The sequence below is a fragment of the Curcuma longa genome, chromosome 14 (assembly GCF_044706935.1).
Source record: "Curcuma longa cultivar G26 ecotype Majalengka, Jawa Barat chromosome 14, ITB_CL_G26_1.1, whole genome shotgun sequence".
Taxonomy (NCBI): Eukaryota; Viridiplantae; Streptophyta; class Magnoliopsida; order Zingiberales; family Zingiberaceae; genus Curcuma; species Curcuma longa.
Window position 1 is genome coordinate 6984829 of NC_133874.1, and position 18369 is coordinate 7003197.

General features: G+C 37.5%; 4 protein-coding genes and 2 non-coding genes across 7 annotated transcripts; all 6 read left to right on the forward strand.

The window, feature by feature from the left end:
• Positions 1–4877: 4877 nt before the first annotated feature.
• Positions 4878–5699, forward strand: LOC141844709 (putative membrane-associated kinase regulator 4). Its single transcript, XM_074732709.1, has one exon. It carries the CDS (start codon positions 4878–4880, stop codon positions 5697–5699), a length of 822 nt encoding a protein of 273 aa, XP_074588810.1.
• Positions 5700–6226: 527 nt separating this feature from the next.
• LOC141845245 (large ribosomal subunit protein uL29w) lies at positions 6227–9547 on the forward strand. The gene is made up of 4 exons (XM_074733309.1): positions 6227–6283; positions 6379–6514; positions 6616–6772; positions 9382–9547. The coding sequence occupies exons 1-4, from the start codon at positions 6280–6282 to the stop codon at positions 9454–9456; spliced, it is 372 nt and encodes a 123-aa protein (XP_074589410.1). The 5' UTR covers positions 6227–6279; the 3' UTR covers positions 9457–9547.
• On the forward strand, positions 8396–8508 carry LOC141845699 (small nucleolar RNA U19). The gene has a single exon (XR_012603275.1). It is a non-coding gene; the product is annotated as a small nucleolar RNA U19 (small nucleolar RNA).
• Positions 8657–8767, forward strand: LOC141845698 (small nucleolar RNA U19). The gene has a single exon (XR_012603274.1). It is a non-coding gene; the product is annotated as a small nucleolar RNA U19 (small nucleolar RNA).
• Positions 9548–10697: 1150 nt separating the features above from the next.
• On the forward strand, positions 10698–12286 carry LOC141845122 (caffeoylshikimate esterase-like). The gene is made up of 7 exons (XM_074733170.1): positions 10698–10750; positions 10842–10935; positions 11024–11203; positions 11267–11397; positions 11485–11622; positions 11707–11805; positions 11891–12286. Exons 1-7 carry the CDS (start codon positions 10724–10726, stop codon positions 12188–12190), a joined length of 969 nt encoding a protein of 322 aa, XP_074589271.1. The 5' UTR covers positions 10698–10723; the 3' UTR covers positions 12191–12286.
• Positions 12287–14259: 1973 nt separating this feature from the next.
• On the forward strand, positions 14260–16841 carry LOC141844767 (actin-101-like). 2 transcript variants are annotated; one of them, XM_074732762.1, is made up of 5 exons: positions 14260–14370; positions 15179–15249; positions 15347–15740; positions 15819–16432; positions 16523–16841. In XM_074732762.1, the coding sequence occupies exons 2-5, from the start codon at positions 15190–15192 to the stop codon at positions 16586–16588; spliced, it is 1134 nt and encodes a 377-aa protein (XP_074588863.1). In that variant the 5' UTR covers positions 14260–14370; positions 15179–15189; the 3' UTR covers positions 16589–16841. The 2 variants fall into 2 exon arrangements, with proteins under 2 accessions (XP_074588863.1, XP_074588864.1); XM_074732763.1 differs by having other exon boundaries at positions 14263–14370; positions 15187–15249.
• Positions 16842–18369: the final 1528 nt, after the last annotated feature.

The following is an 18369-nucleotide window of genomic DNA, read 5'->3' on the forward strand; positions in this document are numbered from 1 at the left end:
ATTATATAGTTTAAGATGCATGCATCTAATGGGAGAGAAAGAAAAGATAGGGGATTTTGAGTTATATCTTAAATTTAATGATGAAAATAAATTCATCATCAATTTGAAAATTAAAAATATTTTGATCATCAAATTTAGGATGAATTTATTTTTCATCATTAAATTTGTGATGAATATTTTATTCATCATAAATTAATGACGAAATATATTTTCATCACTATTTGATGACGAATTTGAATTCTGTAACAAAGCTATTTTGATTGCATAATTAATCATAAATTTATGATGAAAATAATTTTCATTGTAAAATTTATTATTATTTTATGATGAATATTTTTTATTGTTAATATTTATTCCTAATTTATTTATTTTGGCACATGGCGACGACCCCCGGCGCTAACCCAAATCTATTTCGCACGCCATGACGCACGCCATGGCGACGACCTCCGGCGCTATAATCCAAGTCTACGGCCCCCAAGTCTACGGCGCCCGCCATGCTTCTTCCAGGAAAGTCCCCAAACCACGCTATTTATTCCACCCATCCTTCTTCTTTCCTTCATCCATTTCTCTGATCACTTCTCTAGTAATATAAGTTCGCTTCATCGTCTTTGCATAAAACTTTAAAGTCGAATCATGGCAGGTAGATCGAATACCACTAACAAAGCTGTCGTCATCGCCAAGCGTTACACGCCTCCGCCGCCGCCACCAGCAAAACACTCCTCTGCTATGGTAAAAGTGGCGGTTGCTTCTGGTTCTGGTGCTGTTGCTGTTAATGTTGCTGCTGGTTCTGGTCCTGTTGCTGTTGCTGTTGTTGTTTCCGGATCAGCTCATAACCCTCCCTCTCACGGCCATCATCATCACGGTAGTCACCACCAGCACCAGCACCACGGCCACCAGCACACCCACCAGCACCACCACCACCAGCAGCACCACCACCACCATCACCACCACCACCACCACGGCCATTGAAAGGTCAAGCATGGAAAGCAGTGAGTTAGTTGGCATGGCATGTGCCGTAGTGTATACGTGAATTACTTCTTCTCTTTTGCATGTGTGCGTTTGCTTTGTTCGTGGACTCGTGGTTCTACTATATATTGCGTGATCATATGAAATAAATTCCATTTGAATAAGTGAATATTGTAAACGAACGCGTGTTTAATTTCAGCAGAGCAGCAGATTATTATTAATTATGCACATCAAATCTTCTGCAACCCTGTTTTAGCTGTGCTGTGCTGCCGATCGAGTCTCAAAACTAACTAAAAGAAAAAGAAGTAATGAATATCGGACAAAAATATATAGTGCTTTTGCCTTTTCAATGTTGTTCAGAGAGAATATGCATAAATTGATAAGTTTAATTGATAGCAAAAGTGATATTAAGTCGAATTATTGATAGTGACATGCTAGTCATAGGAGGAGAAGATGATGGTATAGAAAAGTTATCTACAATAATTAGAAAAGACATGCACCATCCATTTAAGTTTGTTGTAGAATTCTAGTAATGTATTTACTTTGTGAGAGAAGACAACTTTTAAAATTTGAGAAACGTTCAATATCAAGAAAATACTAAGCATTGTCAAGATCTTGAATCGAAAATTCTTGATTAAGAAAATGAAATATAGAAGTAATGCACTCTTTATTATTGCCCGTTAGTAAAATATTATCCACATGAATAAAAAAAATATTATAGTGTCAACATGCACTTATAAAATAAAGAAGAATAAGTCTTTGAGCTAAAATTCTCGAACATATAACCAAGTGGATAAATGATAAAATCATGCACAAGCGGCTTGTTGAAGATCATATATAGATTTCTTGAGCTAACAAACATATATTGAAAATTGTGTAAAGAAAACTAGAACCGATGAAACTCCTGTCACTCCAAGAAGATCGAAGTGATTAATCGTGAAGAAAACTCTTGATATGAAGAAATTTAAAAAGGTTACAGAAAATAAAAAACTGGAAGATGAAATAATAAAAACTCTCTTGCATTATAACAATAAAGAAAGAGCTTATAAATATGCTTTACAAAACTTATCATTAGATCGTATAAAATAGGCCATAATGTAAGACCAAATCTTATAAATTAGGATCACACAAGATAAGTTCTAAACAACTCAGACAAAACTATCCTAGACTGGACAATGATTAAACTTTCAAATTATAAAATAAAATATTTAAATCTTAACTAAAAATATGAATAAAAAAAATATCACTTTATAATTCAACAAATTGTGGATGAATGAACCCAGGCGGTTGCTCCATAAATTTGATTTTCTCAAAATAACCATGAAGAAAAATATTAGAAATATCCAATTGTCGAATTGACCAATTGCAGCTGATAGCGATACATAACAATAATCTAACCGTTATAATTTTAATGACTGGACCAAATGTGTTATTAAAATCAATATCAAACATTGATTGAGTCCTTTGACCAAAAGACGAGCTTTATACCTTTTAAGAGAACCAACAGCATGATACTTAAGACGGAAAACTCATTTGGAGCCCACAATATTCATGGAGGATCGGTGCGAGGAACTAAGCTTTATCTCCCATTACAAAGAAGAGCATCAAACTCTGTAGTCATCGTAACACACCAATTTTGATCCATAATTGCTTAGGTAAAATATGTTGGCTCAAAAGGTATAGAAGAAATCACTAGAGCTCGTGGAAAAGGATACTAGGTGGCTACTGGTGGGCATTGTACATAGATGTCACTTAAAGGAAGCATACCTCAAGGAGCATCTTCATTGAAATCACTTGATGAAGAGGGTGAGGAAGTAGGTTGGGATGGTGAAGATGTGATATGTGGCACATTTGACGAAGGAAGATGATCATTCTCGTGACTAGATGATGCAATGAGGGAATCAAGAGGAGAGGCCCTATAGAAAGGTGGAGATGGAGTTAGGCCCAAGATACTATCACTTCTTGAATTAACATCAATTCTCAAAGGAGTCGGATATCTATCTACTACAATGTTAGGTGGTAACAAAAAGGTGCCACCTGTGTCTGGGGGAGCAATCGAAGAAGTTGTTAAAAAGGAACTAGAGATTCATCAAAAGTAACATGCCATGAAATATATATTCGCCCGATTAGTATGTGCAAGCAACGATACGTATGATGCAAATTGCTATAACCAAGAAAAACACATTGTAAAGAACGAGAGTCAAGTTTATGTTTAGAGTATAAATGTAACCACGGATAACATGTACAACCAAAAATTCGAAGGAAAGTATAGTTGGGAGTTTGATTATAAAATTTTTTCAAATAACACTTATGATTGAACAATGAGGTAGGAAGACAGACTTATAAGATATGTTGTGGTATTAACAGCTTCATCCCAAAATTTACGAGGAACTAATGCATGATGGAGAAGAGCTAAAGTAGTTTCAACTATATGTAGATGTTTTCTCTCAACATAGTCATTTTGCTCAAGAGTATGAGGGCAAAAAAAAGTCAATGAACAATATCCACAAGATATAAGATGAGAATGAAGAGCTTGATGCTCGCCACCTCAATCAAAATGACGAGAGAGTATCGTGCGATTAAAAGAACGTTCAACTTATTTTTGAAAATGATAGAATATGTCTAATAAATCATATTTCCTTTTTATAGAATAAAGCCAATTATATTTGCTAAAATAGTCAATGAAAGTGATCTAATATAAGAAGCCGTGGTTAGACAAAATAGGTGCAGAACCCTAAACATTCGAGTGAATTATATATTTCAAGTGGAAAATTAGAAGCATGATTAGATAAAGAAAAATGTAGCTTATGATTTTTAGCTTCCATACAAACCTTATATAAATGAGATGGGGAAGAGGCAAAGGAAGTAGGCTAACCATATTGATTGATAATCGACTGAACAATGTGAAGAGAATGATGGCTAAGTCGAGTATGTCAAGCAGGTTTATTTGTGCATTCACCGAATAAAGGATTTGATTGAGGAACTTTGAAGAAAATATAGGCCATTTTTTATTCCACCATGAAATAAATGATTATGATGAAATTCAAAAAAGATATTATTATAAAGAAAAAATTGACGAGATGAAAGATATTGCACATTCAAAAAATTAGATTAAATAATTGAATGTGTTTCCAAGATTAACAATATGCAAACTTGAGTTTTCATCAAATATCCAGATCTTACAATCCGACGATCTTGTTCTACTTTCGCCCACCAAATAAATCTAGGAAATGGTACAGCCTGACCACCCGCCACGCTACATTTTCGAGCACCGTAAGCATCCGATAAATGCGAATCAAACTCTCGACATCGAGTACAACCGTCGTGCCTTTGACCAACTTGCCGTGCCGGCTTGTTGCTTGGCTATCACAAGAATAGTATAGACTTGTTCCTTGATATCGCATGGGCAATACAGACACAAAGCGAGACTCCTCGAGCTTCCAAAGCTGTTTTAAATGTCCCCTTTGATTTGAATCGAAACAACATTTCCACAAGATTTTCAATAAATAACTTAATTATTTATTGTATAGGCATCTATAAAGAGTTCAAATGCCAATACTATCTTTATCTTATTAAATATCTAAACAATAAATAGCTTAGTTATCCGTTCTTGGAGCTCACCCATCGAGGTTTGGGACCTTGAGCTTCAAAAACTTTCAAATCTCAAACTACATCTTCATGTGACTCGAGTTTGAGCTTAATCATCATGGACACAATTCAAATGAGTGCATCAATATGTTTCATTAAATAATTTAACGAATAATATTTTGTGTTTCAACATTCATCATCATTTTTAACATTGTTAATTCAAACTCTAGATTGGAGACGATGTGTTCGACACAATGCCTCAATGAACTCGCCATGGCTTTAAAGGCATGGCGTTAATGGGAGACAAAGAGAGTTCGGCGTCCATGGAGGAGGAAGACTTCATCGACATCGACTTCGCTTCCTCTTCGCCGGAGTTCGAGTTCCACATGACCGCCGATGATCCACCCCTGCCCTCCCCCGCCGACGAGCTCTTCTACGGGGGCAAGCTCCTCCCCCTCCTCCTCCCCCCTCGCCTCCAAATGGTCGAACAGCTCCTCCGCAAAACCTCCGCCGCAACGCCCTACCATTCCTGTAACGCCAGCGGCGAGCTCAACCCCGACGAAGAAGAATACTTCCACGACTCCCTCGCCGAGCTCAACCCCAAGAAATCCTGGACCGAGAAGCTCAAGGAGGCCACTCTCAGCCTCAAAGTCAAAGCCTCAAGATCTTACTTCAAATCCCTGTTCCACAGATCTCGACCCTCCAATGAGAAATTGGAAGCCTCCAGAGGCACGAGGCGCCATCAAAGTCCGACCTTGGCGGAAGACGAGAGCAGGAGCAAGCCGTCGTCCTTCTCGAGCGAGTTCGGCGGCGGGGAGTCTACGCCGAGGCGGAGCAGCAGCGCGAGCTCCGACGCCGAGAGCTCGATCCAGGGAGCGATTGCGTACTGCAAGAAGAGTAGCCAATGGGCGGCGGTTGACTCGGCGGCCAGGAGGAGCACGAGCAACGCCGGCTTCTACTTGCTCTCCGCGTCCAGAATTGCACCGGACTGTGAGCAGGTGGAGCCTCCGCACCAGATTCGGCCGCCGCCGTCTTGCTGTTCTTCCCATGGAAGAAAGTTAAACTTTTGCGATGCGTATTTACTTCTCGAACACGAATCCAATGCGATCAAAGATTTCATTTTGGCGGTTTCTGGGAACAAGTGAAAGAAGAACAGGGCACGCAGAGTTTCAAGGTTGACTTTTTGTTCTATAGATTCTCATTGCGTCCACTGAATTCTTCTGAACGAATCCATCACCTTAGCGGCGATAGAATCCGTCATCTTAACAATCTACGCGGTCAGTCCTAGGACCATTTGTGATGAGATAAATCGAAAAATTACAATTGATCACAACGCAGGAGGATATTGCCTGACTTCACCAAGATTCGAATATTTGTCCTCTTCTACTAATCAACTCAACTATGTCCCCGAGGCCTACTCCACTTAATTCTGTTTCATGTCTAAGGAGTTGACAAATATAAAACGAATTGTAACGCCTTTAGAATTTTTAATTTCTTTTAAATTATTACAAAAGTTTCTTTTAAAAAATATATATATATTTAAAAGAATCCGGCCCAAATAATTATTTTTACTGGGCCTATGTTTGAGCCCAATTTGTCGTCTAGAGGTCCAATTAGGGTTTTGAGATCATGCGATATATTAGTCTCGTGTTGGTCGTGTGTTAGGGTTTCTTTGCGTCTGAAGCAGGACGAAGAGAGGGGGAGGTTATTCGTTTCTTCATAGCGATGGGTAAGCTTTCGATATCTTCAGATGGGTGCTTCTCTCTCTCTCTATTTGATGGATTATGGGATTCGTTCGATCTCTTTTGCGATCGTTGGTTGCAGCGAGGATTAAGGTCCATGAGCTTCGCGGGAAGACGAAAACGGAACTCCAGAATCAGTTGAAGGAGCTGAAGAATGAGCTTTCCCTCCTCCGCGTCGCTAAGGTGACCGGTGGCGCGCCCAACAAGCTCTCGAAGATGTCAGCATTTCTCTCCTTTTTTTTTGCCATTTGATTTGTGCACGCGGTACATTATTTTGCTTATAGGTTCTTAAAGTTTGGATCTTTGGTTTGTTTGGCAGAAAGGTGGTGAGATTGTCGATCGCGCGTGTGCTGACTGTGATCTCGCAGAAGCAGAAAGCTGCGCTGAGAGAGGCTTATAAGAAGAAGAAGCTCCTCCCTCTGGACCTCCGCCCCAAGAAGACACGTGCCATCCGCCGCCGGCTTACCAAGCATCAGGTAACTCTTTTTTTCTTTGAGGTTTCCTTCAACAAAACGGGAATAGAGTGAAATGGATAAGGAATATATCTGGGATTTCTATATCATTCTTGTGCCTAGTTAGTTTGCTGTTGATTCTGCTTTCGTGTTGTGTTCAGTTACTTCTTTCTATATGAGTGTCATTTTCTCCCCCAAATTTGAGTTTGGGCCTCTGATTTGGCAACGTGTCTTCGCATGCTTTGGCTCACGTTCAAACAGACATGACTCAAAATAGGCCATGCCGAGCATCATTTGATGTTTAGAATGTAAATTGTTGTATTTTAAGTAATCTGTACAATCTAATCTGCCTTGTATCTTAATGGTACATATTCATGCTTTGTTTGGTTGATTATTGCTTTCAGGGCACCTGTTGTTTTTCTTTCAATTCTCCTATGCTTTCCCCAAGTTCACTATTTCTCTTTCATGTTTCAGCACGATGCACTAGAACAACTTCTCAATGAATGCAGCACCTGCCATTTCTGAAATTTTGTTTAGCTAAAATGATCATTGAACAAGTCCCTTCAATCAAATCATCCTTGACACTGCCCACTGAACATATAGCAAATAGCTATATTTTTTAATGGTTTATTGCTAAATTTAGTATGATCTTTTGTGGTTTTAATAAATTTGGCACTATATTTTATTCTTAATACACACACACACACACTTGTATTATTTGGTAATAAATCCAGCACATTCTTGACTTTTAGGATTTGAATAACTTCTATTTCCAAAAAAATGTGATATATGGGGGTTACTTGATTATTAGAGATACAATGGGGAGTCAAAATGACAGATTATGACATGTGGAATTAATAGTTGGAAAAAACTTTGAGAATTTCTCATTAAGTTTTTGTAAGGAGATTGCTTTCAAATTTATGTAAATGTGTGAATTTGTTAAAGATAGAATACTATTAGATAGCCTAGATTTGAATCTGAGTACTTTGTGCTAGATTTCACATTTATCCTTAATTTTATCAGCAAAATCTCAGGACTTTGTGCTAGATTTTGTAGCTTTCCTTGATTTTATCAGTAATTATTAACTTGACAATCATTTGTGTATAGGATCTAGAGCAAGAACAGGAATTTTTATAGAAGATATGATGATTCGGTAGTCTTGAGTGGGAATCCTACTCCATGTTGTCCCCTTCATTAATCAAATGATGTTGTCTCCTTCATTAATCATACTTATTTGCACATGAGCCACCAAAGGCGTTGCATTGTAGTTTCTATGTTACTACTATCACCTTTTATCTAGTCCCTTGACATCTTTCCTCACCATGTCAGTGAATGACAATTCATTTTTCAGTTCCTCAAATCATGCCCAGCACTCTCAAAAGAAGAGACAATTAGAAAATGATTTGTTATTATTAGTTTTGGGTTTTTTTGTTGGTTGCATTTGAAAAGGATAGTCACATTCTTGTTCTTTGTTCCCTTGCCGTGTGCTCTATTGCACTAAGCTCTTGATGCTCAATTCCATCTTTATCATTGTCATCTATCATCCATTGGAAATCATATATCTTCACATGTAGGTGCCCTCCAATGTTAATCCTGTATTTTCGTTGCCTCTTTGAGTAGCCATGTGGTGGTGAAAGCTCTGGAGCCATCTGGCTTAGTTAGGGGGCGCACAGAAAAGGGAAGTTTTCTCCCTGCAAGGCCTTTTAAGGGGATTCTATCACTCATCTCCATGTGGTATCCCCAAGTAGCCTTGAACATCATTTATGTATTTATTAAAATAACTACCCATATATTTTGTATCTCAGCACGTCATCTGTTAAGGACCAGAGTGGGTTTCTTTGGTAAGAGCTAATCCTGTGTTTACATTGGCTCTTTGAGTAGCCATGTGGCGGCGAAAGCTCTTGTGCCATCTGGTTTAGTTAGGAGGCGCACAGAAAAGTGAAGGTTTCTCCCTGAGGTCTTTTTTGACGGGTCTCCATGTATCTTCTTGTGATGTCCCTCAGGCAGCCTTAGACATTTCTTCTTGTTGTCGTTCTTTTTCTCCCTACAAAAGCAAGTCAACAACAACCAATCCTGTGTTTGCTACTCAGCACTTAATTGTCAACCATTAAGAATTAGGAGGCTTTTTCTTGGCAAGAACTATCCTGTGTTTTCATTGCCTCTTTTGAGTAGCCCTGTGGAGGCGAAAGCTCTAGTGTCATCTGGCTTAGGCATTGTTTAAAAAAAAAAAAACTCATCCTGTATAGAGGATTAGGGAATATGCAAACTATGCCTGTATGTTTATCGCCTCTTTGAGTAACCAGATGGAAGTGACAGTTTCTTCCTATAAGGTTTTTCCAGGGGCCTCCACACACTCCCCCCTTCTCCATGTGGTATCCCCTAAGCAGCCTTTGGACACAATTAGAAAGATTAAACTAATCATGTCAATGCACACTGTCATTTGGTTTAATGCTCATCTGTGGGCTTAGGTTGCTTAGTGTCTGTTCATCTCTGATGGAAACATTGCTGTAATCTACACCAATTTTATGTCATGATAAAAAAAATTCTAGTGTGGAGATTGAGAAATCATCTGCATTTTTTTTGTTGTTTTTTGTTTTGCCTCATTGTGCTTATTCTTCACCCAACAAATGCAGGAGTCTTTGAAGACAGAACGTGAGAAGAAAAAGGAGATGTACTTCCCCCTGAGGAAGTATGCCATCTTAACTTAGGTATCGATATTGTGATTCTTAAGCTTTGCCTGATTTTGTTATTTGTTATATATACTGGAGTTCCAATGTGATCGAGATTCATATTTGTGTTCATCTTCTTGTTATACTGAAGTATGCCATTAGATTTGTTATTCTGCAAATGTTAATCTGATAAATTCTAAGTAATTTGCCCTTTCTCTTCTGTATTAACAGCATTGATCTATTTATGTTTCCACTTTTTCTTGTTATCTAACAATGAGAAAAGAATGATAAGAAAGTTGGTTCTCTCATGTTGCACCAAAACTGAATTATGCATGACAAATAAATATTTTTTTATTATATTTAATTTTTATGAATAATTTTTAAAAGGGAAAAATAATAATTTGTAAACTACACGGAAGAAAGAAGCTTCTTCTTGTTGTAATAAATAAAGGGCAAAAATTAAATGAGTCTATCATTTGATTTTTTTCAGATGGTCGTTTTATCTTTTCGTTAAGTTTAAATGAATGTTTCACTTTATTTGATTTGGATTGTTTGAAATGTTATAATTTTTTATCATTTGATTTTTTAGAAGTTAACAATAATTACTGATAATTTAATTAAAATAACGATAAGGATTTTATAATATTTATTATATTTTAAATGCAATATTATTTTAATGAATATATTAAATTTCATTGATTTTTTATTATGAATCATAATTTTGATTGATTTTTTTGTGATCTTATTTGTTATTGAAAATGGATCGTCTTCTTAATTTTTATCCATAAATAAATATCTTTTATTTTTCATTATATCTTTTTTTATATTTCTGATTTCTTCAATATTGAAAATGAAGTTTAAGGAACTTTTTTCCATAATTACCAACTAATAGGAGCCTTTTGAGATAATTGTTTATAGATTTCTGATTTCTTAAAAAAGGTTTATAAAAATCAGAAAATGTATATATATATATATACAGCCAAGCAGCCACCACCGGATCCACCTTAGTTCCCCAAATTTATCCTGCTTCTTTCCAAAAAAAGAAAATAGGAAACAAAAAACAGCAACAAGAATCGGCGAACTCGTGCTCTAGATTAGAAACCTCCAGGTCAAACAAATCCAACGCCGACACAATCCCTATCCCCACACGTCCCCAACGAGGTCAAACAAATCCAACGCGCACACGATCCCTATCCCCACACGTCCCCAACGTCGAAAAGTCAACTCTGATCTGTATATATATCGCGCGATCTCTAGTCCATCCCTAACGCATTCTTCTCTTCTGCAGGACAACAACGACCACGCCATGGAAGAAGGCATCAAATACGAAGAGGTCAGCAATTGGAGAAGAAGAAGAAGAAGAAGACGAAAACCCCTTCTGTTTCTCCCTTTCTTTCTTTCTCATTGAATCTTTGCTTTTTCAGGAATTCATACTCAATTCAAGAGGAATCAAGCTCTTCACTTGCTGTTGGCTCCCTGAAAACAAAGAACCCAAAGCTCTCGCCTTCATCTGTCATGGTGTGTGCCCTGCAAGCAATTCTCATATGCATTCTCTCATAATGCAATCATCTGATTTGCTTTTCTTTTTTTTGTTTTTTGTTTTTAGGGTATGCTATGGAGTGCAGCATCTCAATGAGAGGAACTGGAATTCAGCTAGCCAGAGCAGGCTATGCGGTTCATGGGATCGACTACCAAGGCCATGGCAAGTCTGAAGGACTGCAAGGCTTCGTGGCCAACTTCGACGAGCTCGTCGACGACTGCTTCGACCATTTCAGCAGCATCTGTGGTATGTTTGTATGTATGACAAATCCAACACGAGCAAAAAATTAATAATTTGTGATTTCTGTAGAGAGAAAAGAGAACAAAACGAAGATGAAGTATCTGTTTGGGGAGTCCATGGGAGGAGCTGTGGCTCTCAAACTGCACAGGAAGACACCAAACTTTTGGGATGGAGCAGTTCTGGTGGCTCCAATGTGCAAGGTTGTTCTTCCCTTCTATCCTTTATCGATCGATCGATCGAAAACAAAAGAAAGAAAAACACAAACATGTATCTATCTATCTATGCAGATTGCTGAAGAGATGAAACCAAGTCCAATGGTGATCAAGATACTGACGTTGCTGACCAGAGTGATACCGACATGGAGAGTGATTCCTACCGAAGATATCATCGACAAGGCTGTCAAAAACCCAGAATGGAGGGAGGAGGTAAAGAAGATTCGATTCATCTTTGTGTTTCTGAATCTTTCAGCTTTATTCAATTACTTTACTGTAAATTAAAATGTTTTGCAGATCAGAAACAATCCTTACTGCTACAAGGGAAAGGTCAGGCTGCAGACTGGCCATGAACTCCTCCGGGCCAGCTTGGACACAGAAGTTAACCTTCATCAGGTGAATTTCTCTTTTCCGCGGCCGGCGGCGGCGATCGAATTTCAGCTACAAGGATTGCTGATTATGTTGTTTGTGAATGGCTTAGGTTTCCCTGCCCTTCTTGGTCGTTCATGGAGATGCAGACACAGTGACAGACCCAAGATTGAGCCAGTGCTTGTATGAATCAGCATCCAGTGAAGATAAAACTCTGAAGCTTTATCCGGGGATGTGGCATGCATTGACGTCAGGAGAGTCCCAGGAACACATTGACCTCGTGTTCTCCGATATCGTCTCATGGATGGATCGGAGAACCGAGTTGGCCAGCTCGAGGATGGAGATAGAGCTCAAGGGTGGCCATGATCCCAGACTCCACACTCTTCATGCCAAGGAACTGAATTTTCACTAAGCATCATCTCTCAAAGCTAATTAATTATGTAAACCAGAGTCATAGAAAGACATCCAATGAATCATCTTCGATTATTACAATCAAATTCAAGATTATTACAATTAACAAATAAGCAATTATAATCGATCGATGAGTTTAAACTTCTCTATTCAACTCAACTCGACACTTGATCAATGAAGTTCATCGTCTAAGTTCCATGACTTATAAAAGTTAGATCAAATACTACAAGGCAAATAAGAACTTCGAGTTGGATCACAGAGAATTGAATCTGCCCAATTATGGGCTTTAAAGCTACAAATATGATACAATAGATATAATTAAAGTCGTCAAGTTGGATTAGACTTGTCGAATTGACCCATTCTATCAAATAATTTAATTGAGTTGGTTAAAGTTTATCGATCTATTTTAAGACGGACTGATCCACCTGGGTCCATGACCCGCGTGAGTCGGACCCGTGGTGGATTTGGATTGATATGCAGATTGAGAAAAAAATATTCTTCCAAAATTTAAAATTAAAATGGAAAATTCAATAGACTTTAGTTGGTATACGGGTTGAGAATTTTTTTTTAAATTTAAAATTAAAATAAAAAACTCAATGAATTTATGGGTTATAACCATCTAATTCACAATCCAAATTTAAAATTTTTAATATTTTTTGACAGACTCATGGAACGGTGACTTGTCTAACTCGCAATCCAGCTTGAGTTGGATTGACGATTTTCTAACTCGTCAAGATAGTGAGTGGCCTGTCTCGCTCCGTCAAATAATGAATTTTTAACGAATCAACTCTTCAGCAAAAGGTGGAATTCACCACTCTAGCGGTCCCACACGGTCGGTGTCACGATCATATATCTGTGAGGAAGTAAATCAGGAAGCTGTAGTTGACCACTACGGGAGAGAACATTGTCTTGGTTTTATTGAAATTCAACTTTTATCTACTTCAATAAGTCTGTTCTGTACTAACCAACTCAATCATATCGGAGGCAACAATCAAATCAACTCACTCTATCGTGAATTGGTTTAATCGCTCTAGATCGAAAAGGGGGACAAAATAGCTGTGTTTTGATCATTTCCACATGCATTCACCAGTTTGCATAATTGGCAGAAATAAAGTTGGCAGATTGGGTCCCACTCACGTGCGTCCAACATGTAAATGGGAAGCAACTTTGCATTAATTAAAGTGTAAAAATCTTTTCTTATTTTCCTTTGTCATAAAAAATCTCATTTTCTAAAAAATATTCTATTTTCTTTTCAAAAATATATATTTTAAAGCACATATAATCATAATTAACATAACGCGTAAAAGATAACTTTAATTAGAAATTACTATAGGTTACGGCAGCTTTAAATATTGAAGCGATTTTCATAAATTTGAATAATTTTAATTAAATTAGTAAAAATATTAATATTTTAATATGATAGTTTTTATGTATAATAATTTTGACAAACTTGATATAATTTTACTATATATATATATTATAGCAATTTTGATTAAAATGAATATAATATTAATTGAAATAAAAGTATTTTTAATTTTTACTATTAATTAGATATAACATTACTATGGTTAAAAATCTCTATTTAGGAGAAAAATATCCTACAATGAGTTATAGTTGAAATTCAAATTGTAAATACTTGAGTATAAGATCCAATTAATCTTAGATTTACTTAAATTTTATAGATGGCATAGGAGATACAAATTGTTTTAAAAATAATTTTATAGATAAACTTAAATTTTAAATATTTGATGCTAGTAAACACTATTGATAATATAATATAGAAAATTTCATTTCACCACCCTAAGATTTACTTATTTTTAAAAATACCTTATAAAAATTTAAAACTATTAAAATGCCTCATAAAATTTTAAAAATATTATCATTTTACCCTTACCCCCAACTATAAGCCTATTATAATGGTATAGTAACAACACATTGATCAAATTTTCCAATAAATGAATCCTTAATAAAGACTCCTTTGGCATGGGCCGGCCCAGATAAGCCCGGTCCAAGCCGGGGCTAATTAAACCGGTTTGAGAATATAAAGAAAGGCACCTACTTCCTCACCACTATTGCTATATCTTGGTTTTGGCGTGGAGAGCTCTCTCCCTCTCTCCACCAAAGCCTCATCCCGATCTCTCCTCGAGGTCGGATCTCGCTCAGATCGCTGTCCTCGATCAGGTTAGCGCCTACTACTCTTCAGGTTTTCTTGTTCTTGATCTCTTCTTCCATGCGTTTTTTGGCTGCCTTTCGCTTGTTTGCTGCTTGCGTTGCCGGGATCTGGAACTGGCTGCTCAGGCCAGTGAATATGAGGATCTGTGGTTCGTGGTGTTGTTTACTGGTCTGATCTGGTCGGATTTTTGACTCTTTAGATCAGATACAGTGATTCCGAATTGATCGGTTGCGTTTTGACTAGCCAAAGTTCTGTTTTTTTTCCCTATCTTTTTTTTCGGTGCTAGGTTTTGAGGGAGATCGCCGATCTAATTTATTCCTGTTGGTCACTTTAAAATCAGCTGGTACAGTTGATGTCGATTCTCTGTCCTCTGTGTTTTCTGTGCTCTCATTTTTCGTTTTTTAATTTTTTTTTTACTTTGACAGCGCTCCCATAGGGATCTGATCTTGTGTACCTTACCAAAACGGATGCTCGGATTTCGCGACCTCCGAGATTCCTGTTCTTGCCTTTTACTGTTTATCTCTTTATTATTATTATTATTATTATTAGCGTTATTTTATAATATCGGATCAAGTCTTCAGCTTGTCGTATGAACCCATGCTTCTGGAGAATCGATCTTTCAAAGTGTGGAATTTGTCTCGCGTTTTGACTTTCTTGTTGAAGAATCGTGGATTGAACATTTCTAACTTATTCAGCAAGCAATGAGTTTTAAATAATTTTGTGGTGCAATTTGACTGCAGTGGTAGATCTGCAAAAGAACATTTACTATATTTTTTTCTTGTTTAAAAATCTCCTTTCTTACATGCGTTGCCATAGATATATAGAAAATGGCCGATGCTGAGGATATCCAGCCTCTTGTGTGCGACAATGGGACTGGAATGGTCAAGGTTAGTTTTTGCTCATTGAAGATTAGCATTCATCCCTTCTGCCGACTTCAGTGTTTGATTTGTACCTGGAAATGACTCCTTGCTTGCATGTCAAAAGGCTGGATTTGCTGGTGATGATGCTCCTAGGGCAGTCTTCCCTAGCATCGTCGGCCGACCTCGCCACACAGGTGTCATGGTTGGGATGGGCCAGAAAGATGCCTACGTCGGTGATGAAGCACAGTCGAAGAGAGGTATTCTCACATTGAAATATCCAATTGAGCATGGAATCGTGAGCAACTGGGATGATATGGAAAAGATCTGGCATCACACTTTCTACAACGAGCTTCGTGTTGCTCCTGAGGAGCATCCTATTTTGCTCACTGAAGCCCCTCTCAACCCAAAGGCAAACAGGGAAAAGATGACACAGATCATGTTCGAGACTTTTAATGTGCCTGCTATGTATGTTGCTATTCAGGCAGTCCTTTCTCTCTACGCCAGTGGCCGAACAACCGGTTAGTATACTCCCATTGTTGATCTCTGTTGGTACATTTTGTCATTTCAACTGAGATTCCTGCGGCACATACTCGCAGGTATCGTGCTGGATTCGGGTGATGGTGTGAGCCACACTGTCCCAATTTATGAAGGATATGCTCTTCCTCATGCCATTCTTCGGTTGGATCTCGCCGGCCGAGATCTCACTGATTGCCTGATGAAGATCCTCACTGAGAGAGGCTATTCGTTCACCACCACAGCTGAACGCGAAATTGTAAGGGACATCAAGGAGAAACTTGCCTATGTCGCTCTTGATTACGAACAGGAGTTGGAGACCGCCAAGACCAGCTCAGCTGTGGAGAAAAGCTACGAACTTCCTGACGGGCAGGTTATCACCATTGGCGCAGAGAGGTTCCGATGCCCGGAAGTACTGTTCCAGCCGTCCTTAATAGGCATGGAAGCTGCCGGAATTCACGAGACGACATACAATTCGATCATGAAGTGCGATGTGGATATCAGGAAAGATCTATATGGCAACATCGTGCTCAGCGGTGGATCGACTATGTTCCCTGGTATTGCCGACCGTATGAGCAAGGAGATCACAGCGCTCGCACCGAGCAGCATGAAGATTAAGGTGGTTGCTCCGCCGGAACGAAAGTACAGTGTGTGGATCGGAGGCTCCATCCTTGCATCCCTCAGCACTTTCCAGCAGGTGAATTTCTCTATCCATTAGTTCTACTACCATGGTAGTTTTTATCCACACACAAACTGGACTTGACGAGTACATTTTCTAAATATGTAGATGTGGATCACCAAGGGAGAGTACGAAGAATCCGGCCCGGCAATTGTTCACCGGAAATGCTTCTAAGCACACGACATGCATCTTCGGCAAGTTTTGCTCAGCTTGTTCAATCTGGTATTTGCCTCTTTCTGGGATTGAATCATGGTTTGGTCAGGTTGATAGTATCAGGTAGTGCTTGTGATGCATTTTTACTGCTGAATTGGGTTGTTAAGAAGCTTTGTTCTGTATTAGCAGTGGATGTGAACGATATATGTATCAACTTTGTAATATGGTTTTTGCAAGTTTTTAGTGTCTATGTCCTGGCTTGGGGACTTGTTCAGAGATTTACTTGCATTCATGTATGATGTATCATTTGGTTTTATCATCTGCTATTTTGGTCACCCTAATGAAGCTGTTCTCTCGTTTAAACTGTGCCAAAATATCCCAATTAGGCTTTGCAGTTCATCCATTCTTCTCTTTATGAAATAGGGCAGGCTTTGATCTCAAGGAGCATTACTACTATGAAAAATTTGAGTTTTCACAAAACCAGAAGATGATTGAATCCAGATGTAGGGACAAAAACTCATCCATGGCGTTTATTGATCAGTACCTTGCTGTGGATCCATTTCAGATCATATGGATTTTTGATATCGCAAATAGTCCAAAGATATCTTTATTACTTATTTCGGATTCATCGATGATCTTAACATTATGTTAACTTTTCACTTGAATATTTGAATCTGATTTTCTGGAAACCATGACCACGATTGACTTAATATGAGCATATCAAGCTCGAGTTAGGTTAGGTCTCCCCATACCAGGCCCTTAGATCAAAATTAATTGACAAGTAAAAGAGGAATATGTCAAATCACAAAAATATTTTTTATATTTGACAAAGAAAATAAAAAATATTAAAATTACATACATTCAAATCATATAAATAATTTTTATATTTAATCTTTTTACTATACCATTTTAGAAAACGACATATGAAAAATTAGAACAGTAAGGCCAATGTAAATCATTGTGCCTTCAATTTTCAGAATATGTTGCATAATTTGAGAAGTTACCAAATCTATATACGGCCTTTGATAAATCATCGAATTTTTTATTGATTGTGAAAAGATGAGTAAGAGCATCCGAAATGGATGAGCTCCCATTATAATGATATGGCAAATAAAAAGAGTCGGAGAGAGTTCCTTTAATTTGTATAAACATTATTTATTTCTAGAGCATAGTTGAATTAGTTAGTACGAGACAAACTTACTGAAATAGACAATGATCGAATTTCGACGAAGTCGAGGTAATACTTCCCCGGTCAACTATAATTTTTCGATTTACCTTTTCACAGATGGTTGTCGGATCGACCGTGTAGGACTGTTGGGATAACGGATTCTACCTTTTTAATGAAGAGATACCATTATGTTTAAAAATTTTTTTTTATAATTTTAATTTTTTTATAATATAAGAAGATACTTAGACAATTTAAATAAATATAAATTTATAAATTTTAAAAAATAATAATAATAAGTTTGAATCGTAAATGAAAAAAATTATTGAGTCTCGACTCTCTATTAAACAAAAGAAATGCAAATAGTCAGATAAAAAAAATTGTATCATCAATTTACCATCTATCAATAAGTACGGAGTTAAAGATTTCATATTTAGAGGACTAAAGATATATGTTTACGTTGAGGGGATAGTCATGTCGTCGCTCCCCATTTGTTTCTCATTCTTATACTCCTACACCTTCTACACTAAAAAATTGAAAGTACGGCCCTTGACTCTATCCCGGTTTATCAATATCACCACATAGCCATCACCACATCACAATATATTTAAAATTTTAAAAATCTATTTTATATTAC